Source organism: Elephas maximus, chromosome 10, assembly GCF_024166365.1.
Source record: "Elephas maximus indicus isolate mEleMax1 chromosome 10, mEleMax1 primary haplotype, whole genome shotgun sequence".
NCBI classification, from domain to species: domain Eukaryota; kingdom Metazoa; phylum Chordata; class Mammalia; order Proboscidea; family Elephantidae; genus Elephas; species Elephas maximus.
This window is the reverse complement of record NC_064828.1, coordinates 68,500,953-68,526,833: the sequence shown is the minus strand read 5'-3', so window position 1 is coordinate 68,526,833 and position 25,881 is coordinate 68,500,953. Positions and strand designations below refer to the sequence as shown.

Below are 25,881 nucleotides of genomic sequence, written 5' to 3'. Positions count from 1 at the left end.
CAGCTCTCAACACTATCCTAGCAATTCTGTTTCTCCAGTACGCTTTCTTCTCCGCTTGCCACCTCTTATCATTCTTCACACTTCTCTCCTACCACCCCATTCCCTCGGATTGTAGTGAAAGCAAAAAACCATCAGGTGGGAGCTTCTTCATTCTCCTCAACATCAAATATACAAACCGTACCTGCCACAGGACCCCCTTTTCCTTCCTTCCTTCCTTCCCTTTATTTCTCGTGACTCCCCATCTATGCAGACAGTTACACATGCTCTTAGAAATGTCTCTTTCACTTCTTCAAGGATCTTTTCTCTACTCATCGATCACTGTTCCACTCTACTGGATCATCTCCATATAAACATGCTCTCCTATCATCCATCAGTAAAAATAAGAGAGAGAGAGCAGTTCTCTGCACACATGGGTCACCATGAGTTGGAATCAAATCAAAGACAACTGATAACAACAGCAACATATAAGAAACATGCCTAAATAAGATTTAATTTTTAAAAAACAAACAAATACCTCCCTTGATCTCAAAACCTCAACTACCACCCCCACCCCCCAGTCCAGTTTTGCTATTCCCCATCACAGCATATCTTTTCTAGAGTTGTCCACAAGGTGGGCTGGGCTCTTCACTTCCTCATCTCTGGCTCACTACTCAATCCACTTCATTCTAGACTTTGTTTCCTCAAGTCTATCAAACTTGCTCTACCCAACATAACCACTGATCTTCAAGTTGTCAAATCTGAGAGCCACTTCTTTTTAAACCTCATCTTATTGTGCCATCCAGCAGCATCTGATGTTGTCAGCTAGTGCCTTGTATTCTAGATGTATTCCTCACTTGTCTTCCATAATGCCACGCTCTGTTGATTTTCCTCCTAGTTTTCTGGTTACTCCTTTCAGTCTTTTTCTAAAGGTTGCATTCTCCAGTGATCAATCCTAAGTCCTCTGCCTCGCTCTGCATTGTCTCCCTGGGCAATTTTATCCAACCACATGGCTTTAAATACTGATGATTCCCGAATTCATGTCTCTAGCCAAAACTTCACCTCTGAGCTCCAGAATCATATTATCCAATGTATCCACTCATATCTCACTGGCATCTCAAACTAAACAGGTCCAAAGGCAAACTCTTAAATTTCTTCCTAAACCTGCTCCTCTCTGTTTTCTTCATTTCAGTAAATGGCATTACCATCCACTCAATTATAAGCTGTTCTTCTTTCTGAGACAGTCCTGTTGTTTCTTCCTCAAAAATAGGTTTGCTTCTTTATGTTCTTTGCCATCACTCTCATCTAAGCCACTTCATCTATCTTCTTGCAGCCTCCAAACTGGTCTATTTGCTTCCATCTGTGCCCTCCTGCTAATCCATTCTCCAGATCAAAGCTGGAATAATCTCTTCATTCATTATCTCTCACAAACCTCCCAAAAGCTTCCTATTGCACCTAAATTAAAACCAAGGTCCCGTAACATAGCTTAAAGGGTCCATTACCTCTGAAACCTCATCTCACCCCAGGCTCCCATTCTCTGCTAACCTCAAGTTGGCTTCAGGCTGCTGATTACACCTTTCCCCCTCTCTCTTTGCCAGGCTGAGTTTTATTTATCCCTTCATAGCTCAGCCTAACTTAAATGTGTTCATGGCCCCCAGTATTCGCCATCACTATTTGTTTCCTTGGCAGCACTGAGTATAGATGAAAATTGTACATTTATTTGTTCAGTTACTCATTTCTTGCCTGACTCTGCCACTATAAACTCCATAAGTGCAGGGACCATGTCTGTTTTATCCATCCCAGCGCACAGTCAGGGCCTGGCACACGGGAGACACTCAATTAAATTAATTAAAAAATTAAATTGAAATGAAAAAAGGTCTAAATATAAAGAACAAATTCATAAAAGCAGTTGAACATGAAAGTAGAAATGCTAACCTTGGGATGGTTAAGCAAAATAGGAAGCTTGGGAATCAGAGATGAAAAATCATATGCAAAAAAAATTCCCAGTAAGGCTACATCAAGGTTAAAACACCTTGAATATGACTACAGACACCATGAGCTAAGTTAAAAGACAAAGAAAATTATGTAATATATACAACAAAGAGGTCCTACAAATTAAAAAAAAAAAAAAAGTCAATTCAATTTAAAAATAAACAGGGATTTAAGCACAGAGATATTTAATAAATGCCAGGAAATAGCCGAGATTCCATTCTTAGCCCACAAGATTGGGGAAAATTAAAACAACTTATATTTTTGATAAATAAATGAAAAATGCCTTTTAGACATTAAAAGAAGTAAGATATAAAAAGTGATGTTATTGGTCATTTTTAAATAGGCAGGAGGCAGTAAAATCACAGGGCAGAGGACAAGACAGATTTCGTGAGAGGAGGAATGTGGGAAAGCAAGGGGTTGAAGATTTTTTCCTCACAGCCGCATCTGTGATGACTCCAGTTTGTTTGAACTGTGGGATTACACATTTTCCAAAGCAAGGATTACCAACCCATAGACGGTGACAAAATTACTGCCTCAAATCACTCAGTAAATATACACTTGGAAGAACTTTCTTCAGAAATAAATGCCAAACACATTAGTTTCAAGGTTAACAATTTGTACGCACAAAAAAGAACATGCCTTGGAAGGAAATCAGATATAATTATTTTAAGAGGCGAAATTACTTCTAAGCAATCTGTTGCTTCTCTTTAGTTTTTTAAATTCATTTGATATTAATTCAATTTATATAATATAACCTCCACAATCCTGGAAGCTGCACTTAAAAATCACAGTCATAATAACATTTTAAGCATTTTTGTACTCTTTATCATGTCAAGAAGAATAAAAGCCTAATTTTATCAGAGTAGTTTTTCCCCCTGATAGTCATAAATTGACATCTTGGAGTCAAATAAAAGATACAGTCTGCCAATTCAGAATATATGTGTGGAATCAACGTACTCGTTCACATTCTGCCTGACAACTACACGTGCAAACCACAGCTCTTGTCCATACACAACCCCTAAGATGGGTGTCCACAACTGCCAGCTGGAGAGATTGTATTTTTTGACATCTGATTCTCATTTAAACAACTAAAAGGTCTTAGTGATGCAGAACCATGCCAAAATCTAAGGAAACGGTTTAATATAAAAACAGCAAAGATGGGAAAGTTTCTTCTGATGAGTGGTCTGCGGCATTGTATACAGAAGGTGGTGGTGTTTAGAGGAAAAGTACCCCCCCCCACATGTATCGTTAGCGCCAACTTTTGTAACTGAAAATATCTCTGCTGCCTCTAAGGCCTTTAGCTAAATTGCTGAAAGGCCTTTTCACACAGCAACTCTGTTTTATGGCCATCAAAATGTCCAACTAACTTCTGAACTTCCTTAGTGAACAGATGCTGTTGAAAACTATTTCAGCCTCAAAGCAGCTATGATATGAGAATTAGAGATGCCACAGCGCCAAAGACAAATAAAAGTGTACCTCTATAGAGCGCTATCCAGGAACATAAAGCACAGCTCTCTTCTGGTATTTCCAGTGTTTGCCACCCCCGCCCCCCACACACCCAGCTCCCTACTAGAAAGCAAGGAAATGATGAAATGGTAAGATCAACCAGAAAGACACAACATTACACGTAAACAGTATGAAGTGAAGATGGAGTCACAACACATTTAAAAACACACTTGCGGGGTGGAGGCTCCTTATATAAGGATGGTGTTACAGACTGAATTGTGTTCCCCAGAAAGATATGTTGAAGTCCTAACCTCTGGTATCTGTGACTGTGACCTTGTTTAGAAATACGATCTTTGAAGATGTTACCAGTTAACATGGGTCATACCGGAGTATCTAAACCAATCTGAGTGGTGTCCTTATAAAAAGAGGGGAGACCAGGCACAGAAGGAAAATGGCCATGTGAACATGGAGATAGAGATTGGAGTTATTCACAAGCCAAGGAGCACCAAGGATTGCCAGCCATGACCAAAAGCTAGTAAAGAGACGTGAACAGATTCTTCCTCAGGGTCCTCAGAAGAAATCAACATGGCCAACACACTAGCCTCCAGAAATGTCATACAATAAATTTCTGTTCTTATAAGTCATCTACTTTGTGGTACTTTATTATGGCAGCCCTAGGAAACTAAGACAGATGGTTATAGGGAATACGAAAGAGGAACAATGTTCATTTTCTAGACTTATTCACTTATTTACCTGGCTTTCATGCATCCTTCCATCTGCACAGATGCCTTAAAATGTTTTATTAAAAGCTGTAGAAACATGAGCCCAGGAAAAACAGTACATTAATAAGCATACAGTTTACAGTTTTATATTTAATTCCCGTCAGTGGAAGTAAACTCTTCTGCATTCATTAAGGTCATCACTGCTTACAGTGAGTGCTGGAATATTTAAATTTCACAGAGATGGCTCCTGAATTCTAATAACAGGGACCAACCATGAGTTGGAACTGACTTGACCACAACTACAATCAACCCTCCATATCCACAGGTGCTATAGTACTGGATTCAACCAAATACGGTTCAAAAATATTCTGGGTCGGGGGTGGGGAGGGGTGAGGATGGAGAAAGTTCCAAAAAGCAGAGCTTGAATTTGTCACATACCAAGTACTACACAGAATCCACACAAATGAAGTGCTGTGTAGCCATACCCTGCTGTAGCCTCCCGTCCTTTCACAGATCCTCAGTCTCTCTTCAGCACTCACTGTTTGCCTTGCATCTTGTCAGTATTCCCTGAATGATTCTGTACCGTATAACAACTATTTACACAGCACTTACATTTTATTAGGTATTGTAAGTAATCTAGAGATGATTTAAAGTATACAGAAGGATGTGCATAGGTTATATGCAAGTACTACACCATTTTATGTAAGGGACTTGAGCATCCCTGGATCCTGGTATCCGCAGGGGTCATGGAACCAATCCCCTGTGGATACCTAGGGATGACTGTACCTAAAGGAAAAGATCTTAAACATAACGCTCCCTTACATTTCCCAATGACTGAATTTTGAATCAGAAAAGGGGGCACTGGTGGAGAAAAGATGGGTGGAAGGGTACTGGGGTCAATCTGTGAAAACCTTTGTATATTATCTTGTATACCATTGGGAATTACTCAAGGCTGTCAATGGGGCAAAGTAATGTCACCGAGCAGGGTGGCAGCAGTGTAAAGGTGAAACCAGTCCGCATAATCTTAAAAGTACATGTAGCATGTATGAGTCACATGTAACAGGCATGAACAGACTATATCCTGGAGCGAATGGAAAACTATTAGGGGTTCTTTCATTAGCCTATTCAAGAACCACTGCAAATATCTACACCAGGATCACAGGGGCCTGGGCTGTGGCAGTGGCAATAGAGCAGGGGAAAAGGGAAGCATATGGTTGGTTTAAAAGTAGATTCTGCAGGATTTGGGGACTCACTGGTGAAGGGCAGGGCTTGAGTATTAAAGGATAGGACACATTAAGCAGGATTCCAAGTCTCTCATATAGACTAGAGGTTGGTTATGGAATTATAACCAAGACAGGAAGTACAGAAGAGAATTGGAGGGGGAGAAGCAGGTTTAGGACCAGATGCTGAGGACAGGAATGGAGGTGCTGTTCTAGTGAGGAGAGAAGCAGAGTCATACTGGAAAATGCTGCCAGCACAGTAGGGTAGATGCTATATGTGCATGGCTAGCGTTCCACAGCTCTGGCAATAAAAACATTTCACACTCAGCTGGGTTTTACACTGAGCTTTTTACTACCTATCAGTTCACAAAGTTCAGAAACAATCACTAATAAAACCCTATCTTCCAAAAAAAAAAAAAAAGAACAAGGTGGTAAAAAAATTTTTTTTATCAACTTCTCAAACCAAATAAAGAATCCAAAAACAACAACAAAAAATTAACAGAAGTAAGAGTCTTACGTGAATCTAACTCTAGGCCTCAGTTTTCTCACTGGGAAAAGGTAGGTAAGTACAACTAGAATCTTCCTAATGTTACATTCTAGAAAAATGGTATCACAACCAGGAGTAAATTATATACTCCTTTATCTTGACAAGAAAGAGGGTCTTACTTATATCTCAAGATCTCATATTAAAATATTTCTAGAAGTAAAAATTTCTGTTTTTTAATCCGAAGTTTAAATAAAAGTCAGCAGCTCAATAAAATTTTAAGAATATTTATAATTAACATATTTGTGATTAATTCATAATAGATTTTTAATCTATAATCTTTAAAGGAAAAAAACCCATTGCTGTCAAGTCAATTCTGACTCATAGCGACCCAACAGGACAGAGTAGAACTGCCCCATAGGGTTTTGAACTGCTGACATTTCGGTTAGCAGCGGAACACTTAACCACTGCACCAGCAGGGCTAGTGAGTGAAATTCAGTCTTATGTATTTTGCTGATATTTTGCTGATTTAAATTATCTCAAGTCTGTTTTGGTATGTGCGACTCTAAACATTTGCTTGCAACTCTTTCCTCTCTTCCTTTTCTATCCTCAGATTTTAAGGACATTTTTTTTTCCCCTCCACATAATCTCTGCCGCTCCTTCTTCTCCACCACCCAATTCTTCAATGCCCTGCTACCATCTCCCAACCCTGCTTTCTTTATTGTATGAAATTAGTAACCACTGCCACAATCAAGGCTTTGGCCAAATGAATTTGCCCCATTGGATCTGATGACAGGTGAAATTGAAGGAGGTGACAGCTTCAAGCTTGCCGTGACTGAGATAATAGAGAAAAGCAGCCTTCTGTCCAGCCCCCCACTTCCATCCAGAGGCTCTCACTGCCCTCTGTCTGGCTGCCTGGGCTAGGGGCATAAGGTCTTGACATGTGCCTCCAGCCCTGGGAAGAACGAGGCACAGAGAACTGAGACCACAGCTTCCCAGCCTTTCTAGCCTAGGCCAAAAGCAGATTAGCCCCATACGGAAAGTTAATTTGTAAAGCATGCCCTTCTATCACCACTAAGCCTGATTTAAAGCCACAGTTTTTGCTTAAACTGCATAGAATTACTGGATGAAAGGAAACTTGTAGAAGATACAGAAAGCAAATCTCTTTGTCACACTGCCTGCTGGAGGATATAACAATGCAAGCTTTTAAAAATGAATATTAATTTGCTGAAAAACTTTCCCAATTATGGTATCCCCTTAGGTTTCCATTCTGTGACATGGTGAAAAAAAGGGAAAGATGTAATATGATAGTCAACATTCTTATAAGTGGTAATAATAACAATGGTTAACATTAATTGAGCAGTTATAATATATCAGGTACCATTCTAAAAGCTAAGAGCTTTACACATATTAATTCATTCATTCCAACCTATGAGTTAGGTAATATTATCTTCCCTCACTTGAGAGATGAAAAAACTGAGGCACTGTTACTTAGCCAAAGAAGAGTTGGGATTTCAACCCAAGCAATTTGACTATAGAGCCTGCACTTTTAACCATATTCACATTGACTTGAGTCCAAGAGTCCAAACCAGTGGTTCTCAACCAGAGAAGATTCTGCCCTGTCAGGGGACATTTGACAATGCCTGGAGACATTTTTTGATTGTCACAACTGGGGGAAGTGCCACTGGCATTTAGTGGGTAAAGGCCAGGAATGCTGCTAAACACCCTGTAATGCACAGGACAGCCCTCGTAACAAAGAACTATCTGAGCCAATGGTGCTGTGGTTGAAAAACTCAGGTGCTAAATAATACTCCTAAAATTCTTAGTCTTTCCTTCCTTTACCACTGTTCAAAATGACTCAGTTTAGGGAATAACGAAGAACAAGAAACATGAAACACTAGAAATGCATCAGTGTAATAAAAGACCATGTGGAAGGAAATCCCATAAATCAGTACTGTAAGTTTTATTCAATTTTTCAAAACTACCTTCCCATTAAACAAAAATAAACCTATATTATTTTTTTTTTTAAAAAAGGTAGCAACTAGAGTCAAAACTTCTTAAAAATCTCATTTTGTCTCACAACTCAAGTAGAAAACTTCTCAAAATTATAGTTTGGATTGCCAAATTCTGAAGGTTATTGTAGGGTAGTAACTCTATCCGAGGAGTACATGCTGTCTCCATCTCATCTCACAGGCACAGAAGAGGGGGGCCGGGACAAAGATAAAATGAGGAGCCCTTCATGGGAACCAGCACCATACCTCAAGCAAGCTGGTTGTGGAAAACCTGGTCTGCAATTTAACATCTAACAATCTTCACCTGCCCTTCTCCTTTACTGCACGCCCACACTGGTCAACACTATCCTTCCATTCAAACAGCAAAGATGGCCTTAGTTGTCCTGATCCCCATGTGACTCATTATTTCCACCAACCTGTCACACTTGACTCTCCCACTTGAGGATTCCATTCCGGCATCAGGTAAAGATCAATTTTTATAAACAAGAGGAAAATATTTCAACCAATTCAACCGTCTAGAATGCTAAATAAGGAGCCACAGTGACATGGTGGTTAAGCGCTCAGCTGCTAACCAGAGGTTGGTGATTTGAACCTACCAGCTGCTGCTCCGAGGGAAAAAGATGTGGCAGTCTGCTTCCTTAAGATTCACAGCTCTGTCCTATAGGGTCGCTATAAGTTGGAATCGACTAGACAGCAATGGGGTTAGAATGCTAAATATACGTATTTTCTGAGAAAAGATTGCAAGTGTCTCTAGACAAAAAGTGGTTAAACACCTCTGCACTCTCATGAGATCATCTAAATCACCTGGAAAGCAACGGATTCTAAAATCAGAGATGGCTGTTCACTGAACATTCTTTTCTGGACACCTGCCTGTAAATTTAGGTCCTGCTCTCCAGGAGCTTACGCAGTCTGCTGGGAACAGAGACTGGCCAGAACTAAGCCCGCTGCAGAGCAGGAGGAGTGGGCACGTGCGTGGCTGGGCACAAGTGTAAGGCAGATGTCACAAAAGAGGTGGAATCTGGGAACAATAACTCCCCTTTCAGAATAAAGTTTTGAGGATGCTTTTTTTTTTTATATGCAATTAAGTGAGGAATTAAATATTGAGGAGTTCCCTTGCACATTTTCAAATACTCTATTTAAACATGGCATTTGAAAAAGAGAATCATTCTAATGTCTTCTCAATTCACGGATGATGTTGGTGGTTCTGTTCGGTCTGACGGAAACTGCCGTCAGTATGTGTACAGAGCGGCTTTCAAAAGATCACACGATTCCATCACATCTTTACAGCTTCCTTGCTAGGTAAACAAAAGAACACTAACCAATTCCCGAGAGCCTACCACCTGTTGCCATTGAGAGGATTCCGACTCAGAAACTCCATAGTCCAGAATACAACTACTGCAAAGGGTTTCCAGGGCTGCATTCTTTACAGGAGCAGACTGCCACATCTTCCTCCCACAGAGTGGCTGATGGGTTCGAACTGCTGACTTTTCAGTTAGTAGAGCATTAAGTTTACCAACTGCACCACCAGGGCTCCTTCCAGCACTCACAACAATTCTGAAAGGCAGGGGGTGTTACACCCAGAGGAGATATGTGGCTTACTCCGGTTCAATAGTGAATAAAGAAAGAGTAGAGCCAAGACCCCACTTCAGTCCATCTGACATCAGAGTCTCCGCTCTTGCTGCCTCCTACACCAGGCCACCCCCTCTATTTCACAACTGTGCAAACTGAGGCATATTTGGCATGCAGGCCCCCAGCTGCACCGCTGGTACATGATTTTCAGCAGGAGAAAACAACACACCACAAAATCCAAAATTTACTACAGAATTAAAGTTCTTCTTCCAATATTCAATTCTGTAAAATCATTACTGATTCAGCAAGCTAACCAGTTTTCTAAGTGAGGATACATTTTTTACTGGTACGACAAGCTGCTAGATTTTAAACTAGTGCCAAGCTAGAAGTGTGAAAGTTTGTAGCTATTACCGACTCTCATTTATCTTGATTTCACATTCTAAAGTAAAATAGCTAACCTTTTAAAATACCTTTCATAATTTACAAAAACTTAACCAAGGTTTTAGTAGCTTTCAAAGACCTCTGAAGCCAAAATTTTAAAACATATTGAGTAATATAATGAATAGTCACACAATGGAATACTACACAGCAACAAACAAATGATTATTATACCCAATTTGGGATATTTCACTCACAAATAAAATGCTGAGTGAAAAAAGTCAGAAACAAAAGAGTACATTATGTTGTTGTTATGTGTCACGGAGTCAGTTCTGACTCATAGCGACCCTACGTCCAACAGAACAAAACGCTGCCCAGTCCTGCACCTTCCTCACATTTGTTGCTATGCTTCAGCCCACTGTTGCAGCCACTCTATCAACCCATCGTGTGCAGGGTCTTCCTCTTTTTCGCTGACCCTCCACCTTACCAAGCATGATGTCCTTCTCCAGGGACTCGTCCCTCCTGATAACATGTCCAAAGTACGTGAGACGAAATCTCACCATCCTTGCTTCTAAGGAGTATTCTGGCTTTACTTTTTCTAAGACAGATTTGCCAGTGGTTAGATTTCCAGCCTTAATAATGCTGAGATTTTTATATTCACTATTTTTATTATCATCTAAGCCATGAAATCACTTCTGGAACTGTCATGTTTAATTACCTGGTTTAATTTTGTAAAATTTTGTTCCTCTTTGATTTATGGTGTTTTAAAAACATCAATTAGCCAAGTTCCAAGAACCAATAAAAGAGTGTTATTAAATGTTCATTACATTTTTCACATTTGTCATCAAATTTTTTTTGCGTAATTTGTTAGATAATTTAATAGTTTGTATCTTGGAATTAATACTTTGTTTAATTTCAAATGTTTTTGTTTCTCTAATATCCTCTGGTTCACTAGCATAGTTTTCCATGTTCATTATTTTATGTTCTGCCACTTATGATTTGGCAAATAAATCTACTTTATTAATTAAAAATTTTCTTTCTCATGAAACCAAAGTAAATTCGGACGTAGGTTAGATTATCATTTATTAAAGCCAAATCTCTAAAAAATTCAGTGATCCAAATGGTACCTCACGATTTCTGTTAAAGTGAATATTCCAGGCTTTATATGACTCCCAAACTGATTTTGCATCAATAGCACCAAGGGCCCCATATGAAGGCCCAAATACTTCACTATTTCAATTCCCAGGTCTTAGATACATTATTTAATCTCTCTAGTATTTATTTCATATAACACATACAAAAATTTCAAGAAAAAAATGTTAACTTGGTTTTCATCTTTCTAATGAAGTATCCAGAAATAATTAAACACAAGTAAATACAACAAGTAAGACACATCAAATGAAAACATCAAGAAATTTTTCTAGAATTCAGGTGAAACAGCTTTTTTTCCCTAGCATAACACTTGCACCATCTGTACAAAATGCTTAGGATTTTCACGTAAACATTTCTCACAGAAGCTGTTTTTCTTGAGGATGACAGTAAAGTTGAATACATTTCAGATGTTCATTCCAGCTTCATGAAATCAACAAAAACCATCAAACTATCTTCAAAATCTTGAATACTGAATTTTAAATAAATTATTAGATTTATTTTTGTGGGAAATGGTTGAAGCTTTGTCAGTAATGACTGGAAATTTCACTGCCCTGGTTTCTAAGTTTTTCAGAAAGTTGTTTTCTCATCTCAGTAGATACATGTTTTACAACAACCGGGGCCATAAATCTAAACTGCAGTGATACATTCATATAAGAGCTATTTTTAGAAGTTCTAATAAATTTTCATGTCAGAAAATTATTTTAAACTAAACAATATATTGTGTTGGTACTTCATAAATTTTTTTTTTTTTTACTTTGCTTTAACAATACTAGTCTTTTGTAAAGTATTTTTTGAAGTTACTTGTATTTCAATTTTTTTGTGAAACTGATTCATGTGTTTTTAATATTTCCCTCATTGACAACTGTCAATTTTCTTTATGGGCATTATGAGCTTTTAAACTGTTCAGCACTTTCAACTTCTTGAGCCCATTTATATACAATATCTGTTACCAGCAATGAGAAGGCATTGGTATTTTTGCTGAAATACTCAAGTTGCTTTTCATTCTAGAAATACAAATTATTTATGTTGGTATTCTTACATAATATCAAAAGATTTCTGGACTTCGGTTTATTACTAATATCACTTCTTTTTCTCTTCGCTCACAGATTCAGAATATTCCTGTGTATGGTATCTAAAGGAATGAAATATATCCATTTTTGCCTTTTCATTTATAATATATATATTTCCTTAAACAAATTCTTGAACTTATAAATACCATATCACCACACACTACTTACACCCAAGGATTATAATGTGCTAACAATAAAACCAGAGTAAAAACTATTTAAAAGCAGTAGCAATTAAGTGGTGTGAGGATAGTGATAAACTGATGTGAAGAGCTCAGGTTGCTAACCAAAAGGTCAGCAGTTTGAGTCCACCAGCTGCTCCCTGAAAAACCTATGGGGCATTTCTACTCTGCCCTATAGGGTCTCTGTGTGTCGGAATCAACCCTACAGCAACAGGTTCTTTTTTTTTTTTTTTTGTCTCCTGAAGCACAGAAGGCTCCAGCTTCGCCAAAAATGTGCAGTGAAGCCGCAACTCCACTGCCACCAGGGCACAGCCTGGACGGACAGACAGACACCGAGTGCTTCAAATTCAGGCCCTGATACATCCTACAAAAATTAGTTGGAACTAATGAATTTAAATTTAATTTTCTATTATTCGTTTTATCACTTCTCATGATTATTATTATGTTATTCATTGACCGATAAGGAAGAGTTTCAATATTTTATCAACCAGTAGGGCCATTCCAGTGCAAACAGGCTGAAGTGCAGCCCTGGTTGTAGCAATTACAATAAACAGCTCTAATTTTTCTGTCACTCAAAGACCCAGATATCATCCATTCTGAAACAGGGCAGCCAGAACATAGTTACTTTAAAGTTACTTTAGGGATTTCAATAAAGCATAATCTAACCAAGAGGTCAGCAGTTCAAATCCTCCAGGCGCTCCTTGGAAACTCTGTGGGGCAGTTCTACTCTGTCCTATAGGGTTGCTATGAGTTGGAATCAACTCGACGGCAGTGGGTCTAAGAAGAGAAATCCACGATGAAGAGTTTTCCATATTAATGTTGCTAAGTGTAAGCCATGCTGCTAGCAAAATATTCACCCATCAGGCACCATCACCCCCACCCACCACGCTGTATTTGCTGGTTATATAAGAGCAAAATAGTTACCCACATCATAAAAAAGCAAGCAAACATAAATTGACTTAAATTCCAGTCATATCATGGCATTTCTGCTTAACATCCTTTACTGTTTCCCTTAAGAAAAAATCTAAACTCTCCAACCAGGCCGATGAGACGCCCAGATCTCTCTCCTCTTCAGGTTAACTCCTCTTCACCCCCTTCAGCTCACAGCTCAAAGGCCACATTCTCACAGATGCCTTCCCTGTCTACCCAGTCTAAACTCTCTGCCCTCTTTTCTCACAGCGCCTCAGAATCTTCCTTCATGGCACTGTCACAATGTCCCCTTAAATATGTACTCACACGGTTATTTGTTTATTGTTTGCCTACTCACTAAATGATTAGTTCCTTGCAACAATGTTTTTTAGTTCACTGCAGTATATCCAACGACTTAGCATGGTGCTGGCCATAGAAGGTGCTAGATAAATATTGTTCAATAAATGAATAAATTGCTTAAGGCCCTATGCCTACCTAATAGAATTGCCACATGTAAAACAGGACTTTTGATTTTTTAAAAAAACACATTATACAATTAGAGAAACACCTGTGAGGATTATTCCAAGAGCAAATATGTACACAAATAGAGATTACGCAACAGTAGCACACACTTGCCACCCTCGTCTAACCTACTTTGGACACTGGCAGGTACAGGAGACTCCAGTTCCCAGGCTGCCACTATCACCAGCAAAGGAGCACACTCTGTTCTGAGCCCAGAGAGGATGGAGCTCTGGTTATGACAGAAAGAAGAAACAACACAGCCAAAAGGCAACATGCTCAAACTATAGTGATAGTCACATCTACTCTTCGAGGTCTTGCTTTTACAACTCCAACCAAAGAAAACTCTTTTATTACCAATATTGCAGAATCAGAAATTTAAGGAATGACAGACTATTGTCAATTCAAGTCAAACCATTTTTGCCAAGTACTACCACATATAGCACATAAACATCAAAGGCTAAAAACCAGAGCAGATGGTAAAGGATAATACTCTGGCACTCTGAAGGGCTTCGGAGTGAGCAGCAAGAAACACAGTCCACCAGGGCTAGGGAAAGGCCGAGAGCCAGAGACTCATGAGAAAAGGGTGTCAAAAGCCAGCAGAGAAATGGAATCTGGGATAGAGACAACACATAACTGGAAGCCAAGTGGGCTAACAACCCTGGCAAATAAGGAAAGGCTAAAGGGCTGATGAGATAAGAAACTCAGTGAAAGTATATATACATACATACACACACACACACACACACACACACACACACGGAAGCCCTGGTGGCATAGTGGTTAAGCACTATGGCTGCTAACCAAAGGGTTGGCAGTTCAATTCCGCCAGGCGCTCCTTGGAAACTCTATGGGGCAGTTCTTCTCTGTCCTATAGGGTCGCTGAGTCGGAATCGACTCGACAGCACTGGGCTATACATATACATACAAGTTCAATGAGCTGGTGTTTCAAATGGTTAAGCGTTTAACTATTAGCTGAAAGCCTGGAGGTTCAAACCCACCCAAAGGTGCCTTGGGAGACAGGCCTGGCAATCCTCTTCTGAAAGACAGCCTTGAAAACACTATGGAACAGTTCTACTTGCACACGTGGGGTTGCCGTAAGTCAGGACTGACTTGAATGCACTTAACAACAACAATGAAATGGAGATTCATTGTCAGGGGAGAATTTCAGAGTCTGTGATCCTGGTGGTGAGACACTTTCAAGTGATGATGGGCTGTATGGTGTACTATGATGGTAAGGAAAATGGAACACAAGTGACACTTTCTGAAACTGAGAGCTTTAAAGCACCATGAGCCATGGGGTGGAAATGATCACCACCATGGATGCCAGTGTACGGTTTATAGAGGCGGGGAAGGGGGAAGACAGAGATTGGGGTAGGTACTGAAGCCACTGAACCACATGGAAGAGAGAACCAAAGGTCTGCAAGGCCAGTAGAAGTTGGAGGAAAGGTTACTTGAATTGATAATGTAGGGTTTAAAAAAGGAGACTGGAATGGAAGTGGCAAGAATGAAATCACTTTTAGTTCCATGGACCGGAAGAGATGGAAAAAAGAGTACATTAGGGGAATAAAACAGCATTTAGGTAAGGTGAGGCGTTAAGAGGAGTACTTTGAAGACAAGGTTAAATAGAAAGGGACTCTGTTCACAAATGAATGGGAATCCAAAGTAGACGGGACTGATAAAACAGTTGGCAGCAAGAGGGGCAGGGCCAAGCTGGTTAGGGATGAGAGTTTGAGAGGGAACAGAAAGAGTGAAGGATTTACGGCTAAGGTCCTAGGATCAGGGAGGACAGAAAGGGTAGGTTTAGCACTCATTCACTGTACAAACCACTACTCAGCATCTACTATGCACAAGGCCTTCAACATAGATGAGATGAACTTCAACGGAGATGAATAAGATAAAGGCTACATGGGGTGGTTGCTCACAATAAATTTGTCTGGTCTACCCATCTTCCTCGGTCATGGTTGGCAGACTCAAGCTGGGCCTATCAGATTCTCTCTCCTGAAAACTTAAAACCGTTAAAAGAATTAGAAGGTGGCTGGAGCCAAGTAATTTTATAACACCCTTGAAATAACACCCATGGCTAATTCCTGTTGATAGGGCAGTTCTCTTCTCTTGCCTGTGAAAAAACTTGCTGCCATTGAGTCGATTCCAACTTATAGCGACCCTACGGGACAGAGTAGAACTGCCCCATAGGGTTGCCAAGGAGCAGCTGGTGGATTCGAACTGCCAACCTTTTGGTTAACAGCCTACTTCTTAACCACTGTGCCACCAGGGTTCCTCTTCTCTCACAAAACCTGCTTGGTTCAACTCCCCCCGCCCACCCAATTCTGAGAGCTACTCCTACCCTATCCCAATTTCTCCTTTTTTTTTTTTAGTGACAATCATTGCTTATAACCAAAGTATCTTACCTGATTCAACATGACTCCTGTCTGAGGCCAACTCACTCATTTTATAAATGAGGAAACTGAGGCCCTGAGAATGTATTTTTCCCAGCTTACAAGATGAGAGGATCAAAACCAAAACCCAATTTGCCCAATTCCTAGGTGATATTTTAAAACACAGATTTAGAGAACTACCAAAAAATGTATAGCCTAAAAATCCTGAAGTAAAATCTGTGTATAAAGGTAAGACATAAAATGCTACAGCTGAAGCCGGTGGTGGAGAATAAGGTAGAGCCGCTGATCATCCAATCATAGTTAATTTTCATATTTATCATACTATGAAGGAGCTCTGGTAACAGAATGGTTAAGCACAGAGCTGCTAACTGAAAGGTTGGTAGTTCGAATCCACCCAGCAGCTTCATGGGAGAAAAACCTGGCAACCTGCTTCTGTAAAGATTACAGCCTAGAAAACTCTGTGAGGCAGTTCTACTCTGTTACATGGGTTGCTATCAGTCAGAATTGACTTGATGGCATTTAACAACACCAAAAACAACATCATACCATTAATCTGGGTAATCAAAGTAAGTTTTAAAAATACCTGAAGCCACTGTATTAATATAAAATATGAGATAAAAATACAAATGTAAAAAGGTACAGATCCAGATAAAAGGAAAGATAAAAGTCAGCAAACGGACAAAAATATAAGAACCACATCTATCATACCGGACATTTTTTGTACTCATTACATGATTAAAAACATTTGTCTTGGTATCTTTCTGAACCAAATACTTTTGGATCATAAAATGTTCTCAGAAAATCTCCTTGACCTTCCAAGATTTTGTTGCTATTTTACCTCCTTCTTTCCTCAAAATCTTTTTACGGCTGGGTTTCCTTTGTTTTCCTTATAAAGTGCCCTTCCCTTTTTCTCCCTAAAAACTTTTGCTTATTTTCTTTTCTCTAGTCAGAAAGTTAGTCAATAAATATTATTCTTTCCTGTTTCCTCAGTGTTTGATATTTTCCTATCTAATTGTTTCCTCATTAACACAAGACGATCCTAATAGGTACATTCCAGCAAGCTCTTTTCATGACACTGCTTCAAAAACAATAGGAAATTTTAGAATAAAAACGATCTATTTTTCTGAAGCTGAGTATAAATATCATAGAGCTTCTGTGAAGGCATTCATTTCTCTTTAAACCTAGGTTTTTAGTACAAATGGGAATCAAGTATTTTATTTACTCCAGATGCCTCAAACCCATTATGATAAATAAATATGTAGAGCCATAAGGCCATATAAAATACTCCAGGTAAGTATAATTATTTTATAGAAAAGGAAACTATACCACGAATTAAGGAATTTATTTAATTAAAAGAAAAACTGTCATAAATCTAATAGACAAAATTCATTAACCAGAATGGAAATTCGGGTTTTTCTCTCACTTAGCTGTCAGAAAACAAAGAAAATAATCATAAAAAATTGAGCATTTTATTCACTTTAAATTTATGAGAGGGGAAATATGTATGGTAGACTTTTTATAACACATAGCTCTGTTTACCTCCAATCTTTCTAATAACCACACAAATTCAATTCCATGTACATGCAGATTATGTGTCAACACCCACTGCACTCAATTAATGGAAGGAAAATAACAAACCTTAATAAGGTTTGTATCAGGATAAGGTTTATATCAACTTTAGGATACCACTTCTCTTTCAAACAGAACTATTCCACATTGCTATATATGCTGGCTCCATTATATCCTAAAGCAGTAGTTCGTAACAGGATCAAGTGGGGAGGAATAGGGGGAGGGGTTTTGCCCTCTGCCAGGGGACATTTGGCAATGTCTAGAGACATTTTTGGTTGTCACAATAGGAGTGTGTGTGTATGTGTGTGTGTGTTAACAAACTACTGGCATGTAGTGAGTAGAGACTGGGGGTGCTGCTAAACATTCTACAATGCACAGCACAGCCCCCGTAACAGAATATCCAACCCCTAATGGCTAAAAGGAACCCTGGTGGTGTAGTGGTTAAGTGCTAGGGCTGCTAACCAAAAGGTTGGCAGTTCAAATCCACCAGGCACTCCTTGGAAACCCTAAGAGGCATTTCTACTCTGTCCTATAGGGTTGCTATGAATCAGAATTGACTCGACAGCAACAGGTTTGGTTTTAATGGCTGAAAGGGAACCCTGGTGGCGTAGTGGTTAAGTGCTACAGCTGCTAACCAAAAGGTCGGCAGTTCAAATCTACCGGATGCTCCTTGGAAACTCTATGGGCAGTTCTACTCTGTCCTGTAGAGTCTCTACGAGTCAGAATTGACTCAACGGCAATGGGTTACAGGTTTAATGGTTGAAAACCCTGTCCTAAAAAAAAAAAAAAAGACTAAAAGGAAAGAAAGAGGTTGACCAAGAATAAACACATCACTATTTGCCACATACCTTGGACGCCTGGGGTGTTGATATTACATGGACTGTGCTGGGCTTGACTCCATTAGCCTTGGGCCGTTTATAAAGAGCAAATCTGCTTTTCCTCCTTCCTCTGTCTCCATTAGGTAGAGCACCATTGTACCTATAAGCAGACATGAAAGAGTTCATTTATTTGCAAATTTCAAGAGTTTTAAGAATAAAAGCTTCAATGAAATAAGGGAAAAGACAGGACTGGTCATAAGGAACTACCCACTTAAACACTCCACTAAAGGAAAGGTTTACAAAACAGACTTCAGCTGTAATAAAACTCAAATCACTTCCAGAAACTTGACTTAACAGCGAGGTACAAGGTTTCCTAGCCTAAAAAGTCAGACTCTTCAAACCTTTTTTGGTAAAAGGCAGTGTATAAGTAAGCAAATGGGTATTCTGCAGAGGCCATAGTAGTGCTGGCTCAATTCTGTAAGCATCATTCTAAGGGACCTCAGAGAAATATTTTTAAATGAACTAGTTAGAAAACAGCATACCAATTAAACTTCATCTCTCAATCTCAAATCATTTTAATGTTATCTGTAGGATCTTTATTTGTAAGACCAAATGTAGTTGCTTCTTTTCTTAAAAGTTCTGAATTCACTACATCCATTCCCATTTCTACTTGAATCCTACAGTCACGTTAGCAAAAAAAAAAAATTGCAAAAATTAAATATAAACTATGACTCTACAAGAAGGTTGCCCATAAAAAGACTCAAAAGTAAAACAATTAGTTTTTGTCCATAAACTGTCAAATAACTTTAAAAGCCACCTGGAACACATAAAATGTCCTTAAGCAAATTTCCTGTATTTACTAACACCAGTGTTTATAAGAATTGCAAGAATGCAATTAGCTTTTCAATTTTCAGCTTTATTTTCTAACTCTGTGTGTTCTATTTTCCCATGTTGCTATATTGACGTGACTATTCTGTCTTTACTTGGCAGAAACCTTTTTCAAGAACTAAACTGCAGAAAGGCAAAGGATCATTTAAAATTTACAAGGACAAATATGCTAATCCCAAAGCTCCCTCAGAACAGTAGAGCTAGGGGACAGACCTCTTGGCCACTAGCTCCTCCCACCCTAATGGTCTTATAGGCAGACCCCTGGGCTTTCACCACTTCTTTAGTCTCACTCAGAGGAAGAGCATGGTGGTTGGTGCAGCAAACAGGGGATGTGAGGCCCACCCCAGTGGAGTCAACGTTGAAACAAAGGGGTTTTGTGTGTTTGTTTTACAATTTGGTAGCTATCATATGACAATGGATTTAAATTATCACCCAAAATTATTCCTGCTATGTTTTTAATCTGTTTCCATCTCCATCACAAAGGAATGTTGGCTATATAAAAATGTCTCTAGCATAAAGAAATAAGATGTTTCAAGTTTCATTCCTCTTCTTCTGCTTGAGCAAAATCAGAACAATGTACATTATTTTCTTAAACACACGTGAGATCACTGCTATAAATAATCTATGAGTAAAACAATGATTTTAAATACACTTTGTTTTAATGCATTTCCACAGCACTTAAATCAAGATGAACATCCGACACTAAGAGAAACATATGTGAACCAAAAAAGCCAGGACTGTAAACAATTTAGAGAAACATTTTCACCACTGTGGCCTGGCGGTAATTCGTACAAGACCTGGCAAGGTTTCCTATGCCCCTCACCTTTCCCCAGCTCTGTGCTGCATTTTTCTCTTGGCTATGTTGTTGTTGTCCAGTTTATTCCAACTCATGGTGACCTCAGGCATGCGGAGCAGAATTGCTCCATAAGGTTTTTAAGGCTGTGATCTTAAGGAAGCAGGTCACCAGGACTGTCTTCTGAGGCGCCTCTGGATGGGCTCGAACTGCCAACCTTTGGCTAGTAGTCAAGCACTTAATCATCTGTACCACCCAGCCACTTCTCTCAGCTACACACTTCTAGAAAACAGGATTCAGCCTAGTAAGCATATGACAGACACTTTAGGGCATCTGCTCGTGACTGCAGATCCATCCCTTAACTCCAAAGGTAAGCTCCAGTACCACACTTGAATGAAATCACTGGGCCTGCATCCTTCTGGCCACCCTGGAGCTGACTGTCCAGAGGGGGACATCAGCCTAAGCTAGCCAATGACACTCTCATCCCTGAAAATACAAAACTGAGAGACAACCAGCCAGTCTCTCTGGGTGGGTGGAGCTATATATAAACTGTGAACTCAGGAGTAGGGGATGTTACAATCCGTTATGCGAATGAAGAAGCAGAGAAATCGAAGAATGATGCAGATGGACAGAGACAAGCAGCAAAAAAGAGATGGAAAAAGAATCGATCGTGGAGGGCCACTACTGCAGATGTACTCTGACACTGTTTATGAAATTCTTTCTAGCTTCGGCTAACTCAGGTTGGTTTCTGCTACTTACAACCAAAAAAAAGTTATCTAATACAAAGAAATGTCAACCTTAACACATGCAGAAATGTTTTAATTTAAATCGCCTATGTGTAGAGGCACAGATATTGAGGTTAAGCAAGTAATATGCCAGTCTATTTACAGATTATCTATATCAGGTGATGATCAGTGAAAAACCCTATTGGAAATAATTAAGGAAAAAGGAAAAAAAAAACAGTGTCAAGATGAGACAAGTTTCTAATTAGGTTAAGCTTTTTTTAAGTCACATCAGCAAAAGGACCAGGAGAAAGAAAGCCTCATCACCAAATACATGAGGAGAGAGAATTTCAACAATGTTTAACATCCCAGAGGTTGGTTAAGAGTACCCATGATTCTAAACTGTCTAAGGAGGGGTGACCTCATCCATCTGACAATCAAACAAATCAGAAACAGGCAAACATGCCCCAACCCTAAGCCTCACTCTGTGTCTCCACTCTTGTTCCCATCTTCTCACAACCAAGAATCTTGAAAAAAGTATTCCACGCCCACTATCCCTTTTCCAATACCTACTGACTCTTCAACCTATTATCTTTTAATCTTTGCTTCCAAATCTGAAAGTATACTTGATCGTATGTTATGCACTCAACCCATCCAACCTTCTCTCCTTAAGGTCTCCCAATGGCTCGCCTATCAAGGAACTCAAGTGTGGTGGATTCAAGATGGCTGTAAATTCCTCATGACTTCTCCCTGAACTGGGGCTGGCCGTGGTCACTTGCTTACAACACGGTGCAGAGGAAGTAACATTTTGAAATGTACAGAGCTAGGTCTGATCAAAAAAAACAAAACAAAACTTGCAGCCTCTGCCTGGGTCTCCTGGGAGTCCTGAGCTGCCATGTTAGACACGTGACTACCCTGACACCCTCATGCTGGAGGGGCCACATGTAGGCACTCTAGCCTTCCAGCCATGCCAGCTAAGGCACCAGACATGTGAGGGACCCTCCAATACAGCTCATCCATCATCTGTCACCAAGTGACCTCAGCTGATACCACATTGGGGTGGAAGATGCCCAGCTGAGCAATGCCCTAATTCCTGACCCACAAAATCATGAGATAAATTAACTGGTCATTGTAAGTCATTAAGTTTTGGGGTTGTTGGTTAAACAGTAATAGATACTTTTGGAACAACAAGCCTCAAGCCCCTTCACCGCAGTCTTCCTCCCCACTGCCTCAGCGCCTCTGTGTTTTTTCCCTGATCTAATTCAAGTCAAACACTGTCACCTCCTCTTGAAAACTATCATGGAATCTTCCCCTCCCTTCCCTACCTCCCAGTCTAGTCCCTCTTTCCCCTTGACTGTGAAGTCCAAGGAAGTCCCCATCATCTGGCACAGCATACCTTGGGGTGCAGAACAGGCACTAGAAACATCCAGCTGATTAAATGGCAGAAGGATCCTTTTTATGGGATACAACCGACACATAAAGATGAAATTCTGCTTAGGGAGGCAAAAAGTTACTGTTCCACAAAAGGAGGTCAGAATGTCCCCCAGCATGGCAACCTTTTCAGGCAATAAGTGTGCAGAAATAAAATTTCTAAGTGCTGCTGACACACCTATTTCGGCTGCTGAGCAGAGTACTCTGATTCAAACCCACAAGCTGCCTTTCAAGCTTCACTTTATTATTATTTTTTTTTAATTCTGGAGTCTTGAGAGCATGCACTTCTTTAGTAAATGTGTTATGAAAATTTAACTCTTCATCTATGCAGAGTAAATAGCTGGTCTTAGTAGTAAAGGTATTTGGAAGCTGCAAAGGGCAATAGAAAACGTGTAAGAGAGCTCTCGAAGTAATACAGACTTGTGTGTGTGTGGTTTTTTAATTTAAAATGTAGAGTTCACATATTAATGTTACTTTAATAACATTTACTAAGCACCTACTATGTGCCAAGAAACCCCATGAGGGAGGTGCTAGAACTCCCACTTGAGAGATATGAGGCTTCCTCAGCTACGACTCGAAACCAAACCTAGTTTTGTCTGCCTCCAAATTTCATACTCTCTCTAGTAGAAATAACACTGACCATTTTTAAATTCAAGGCATTTTTGGCACACGACACAAAGATATACTCTTGAGAAGATGCTTGCCACCCACAAATGCATTTGTCAAAAGGAATTTTCCACAGGAAATGACAGTGAGCGAGGGGGTGTTAGGGGCTCCCCGTCACAGTCTGGAGACATCACATTTGATCTTAACTAGCCTGAACTCATCTGGCAGCATCGACATGGAATGGAGAGGAGACAGGCTGGCGTGCTCCAGACGTGCAGCTGCGTCGGCATCCAGTGACCTTGTTCCAGGGCAGCCTGCCTTCTCATCACACAAGGAAGGCTCGCCCCTGCCTTGAAAGCAACACTTCTGGCACGTGCACCAAAAAAATCGCAAGCGAGTGCCATAACCAAAGCAGACAGTGTGCTGCAGATGGACGGGACAGTGATACCAGAGACACAAAAGGCTTGAAGACAGGGCTCTCAGAGAGTCTGGTGAACCGCTGCAATGAGCTCACACTTACTAACCACGTAAATGCACTACTGCAACTGTGTTTAAGAAATGCACATAAACCATCCTTGTCATGTCATTACAGTCCCATCTCCCTTATCACTTATCACACACTCCCAAATGAACAGTAAAGCCCAGGGACACAACGATGTTTAATCCCATACCTAAGAAATGCTGTATATTGCAGAGTCTCAAAAATAAATAGCAGACCTTGATTTCTGCCAGAGAACTTATTAGAGCAGCACCATGACACAGTCTATCCCCTTTCAGGATAACCTGGCTAGCTGCTGCAGCTTTTTAAGCATCAATTCATTGAGGAAATCTTCCTAGGCCTGGCCTTAAAATGAAGATTCTCAATTCCCCATTTCTGATTGGGAACAGTCTTTCCTCCAAGTAGCTATTTTAAAACCTACCAAATATGGAAACATATATGTGTGTATATATATATATTCATTCAGGAATGTATCCAGTGCATGGCATAAGTCCAGGGCTAGGTGCCAAGGGAGGAAGGGTACAAAAAGACATCCTGTAGGTGAAGCAGACAGACAAGGTAACAGTTATAAAACAATACTGATTAATGCTAATGGACGTGAGTTACAGACACACTGGAAGAAGTCGGAACAATACATTCTGAATCAGGACACTGCCCCGGTGTGTTTGACGGCCTATGTATTGGCACGTCCTACATGTGGTTCAAGTTGTAGGATCTTAATAAAGGGCAGTCTCCATATAGTCTTCTATACCAGGCCTGTGTGAAAACACAAAGCAATCTTCCATTTATCTTACACCATATGGACTGGGTGCTCTTTGAGAAGTTTCTTCTTTCTTTGCAACCCCCCTTCACCCCCGCATGGTACCTTAAAGCAAAGGGAACACTCAATGAAACAGTCATCACATTATTGTGGAACAATGATACTGGTTTGGGGAACAGGACATATAGGAATTCTAGCTTCAGCTCCTACTGTGAACTTACCTAAACCATAAATAAAATGGGCCTCAGTTTCTTCAACCACGAAGAGACCAACACAAAGTTATAGATCCAATTTTAAAAAGCGATGTCCAACCTCTTTTCAGGTGCTTCAATATGGAGAGAGAAGACATTTCATCCAATTAAAATATGAGTATCTTGTCTAAGAAGGGTGAAGGCATCAGAAACTCAGATTCAGTGAATGTTTCTCAAGCATCAACTGAGTGTGAAGAGCTACAACTGGTTCTTTCATATACATGTGTTACCACATTTAATCTTCACATCAACCCTGGAAGTAGCTGGTATTATCTTCAGTCTACAGGTGAGAAACTAGAGGCCAGACATGGACTGTGACTTGCCCAAATGCATACAAGCAGTTAGATGGCAGAGAACGGAATGTGGCTCCAGAGTCTCTGCTTTCTCTACCATGGGCTGGCTTTATTTGGAGGTAAAAAGAGAAGTGCTCACACTATAGACTAGTATTAAAGGATCCATTTTGCTTTCAAAAGGCAATCAAGTAGGTTTTCAGGAAAAAAAATACAGAGTTAAAATTTAAAGAAAAGCTAGGTGCTGGAAAAGGGAATAGTCCCTAGGTAGTAAAAGAGTTTGTGCACGACTACTCGCTGAAAGGTTGGCAGTTTGTATCCACCCAGTGTTGCTGCAGAAGAAAGGCCTGGCAATCTACTTCCATAAGTAAAAAATCCTATGGCATGCAATCTACTTGGACATGTGGGGTTGTCATGAGTCAGAACTGACTTGATGGCAATGGGTTTGGGTTTTGGCTTGGGAAGAGAAGCAAAGGAGTAAACTAAAGAGCTGGGGGCGGGCAGAGTATGCAACTCTCTGACCACCCCACCGGCTACCCTCAGGCCAGAACCACAAGCAGCTTCTGGTCCCACTGAAAGGGGTGATATCCTTTCCATACACTGTCCCCCAACATATCCAAGCCTGATTTCCCAACACAGGTTCTCCAGCTCCCACTGCCCCCTCCAGGCATACCCCTAAAACAAACTTCTTACTGTCATTAACAGAAGAGCAGGCTGAAATCGTGACCTTCTATAGGGTCGGTCTGAGTGGGAATCAACTTAACAGCAGTGGGTTTTGGTTTTGGTTATGAATCAAGATATAATCAAAAAGAAGAAAGTGTAAACAACTTCTGCTTATATCTGTGAGCTTTATAATCTTGTTTGTTCTTTTTAATTTTAATTTAATTTATTCACTAATTCTGCTAAAAGCTTCCTATGAACCAGGCTCTGTATTAAATGCTTTCCATACTCACAAACTTTATAAAGCAAGTACTATTATCCAGAGATGAGGAACATCTAGGTTAAATGGATGCATCTAAAGTCACACTGCCAAAAAATGGGGGAGCCAATACTGGAATCTACACAGAGCAATGCAGCCTTTTCCTAAGTATCCATACCAAGAATTCTTCAACCCATACGGTCCTGGATACATTATAGTTAAAATAAAGAGGAACAAAGAGAAAATCATCAAAGAAACCACAGGAGTTAAAACAAAACACTAAAAGTCTTTAACAGCAGACTCACACT

At 39.9% G+C, this 25,881-nt stretch overlaps 1 protein-coding gene across 1 annotated transcript in view; it reads right to left on the bottom strand.

Moving 5' to 3' along the window:
• The window catches only part of PELI2 (pellino E3 ubiquitin protein ligase family member 2), a 207,564-nt gene that overhangs the window by 120,880 nt on the left and 60,803 nt on the right, over positions 1 to 25,881 (bottom strand). The window contains exon 2 of the mRNA XM_049899406.1: positions 18,445 to 18,574. Coding sequence (XP_049755363.1) covers positions 18,445 to 18,574 — 130 coding nt within the window. The remainder of the gene's footprint in view (positions 1 to 18,444; positions 18,575 to 25,881) is intronic.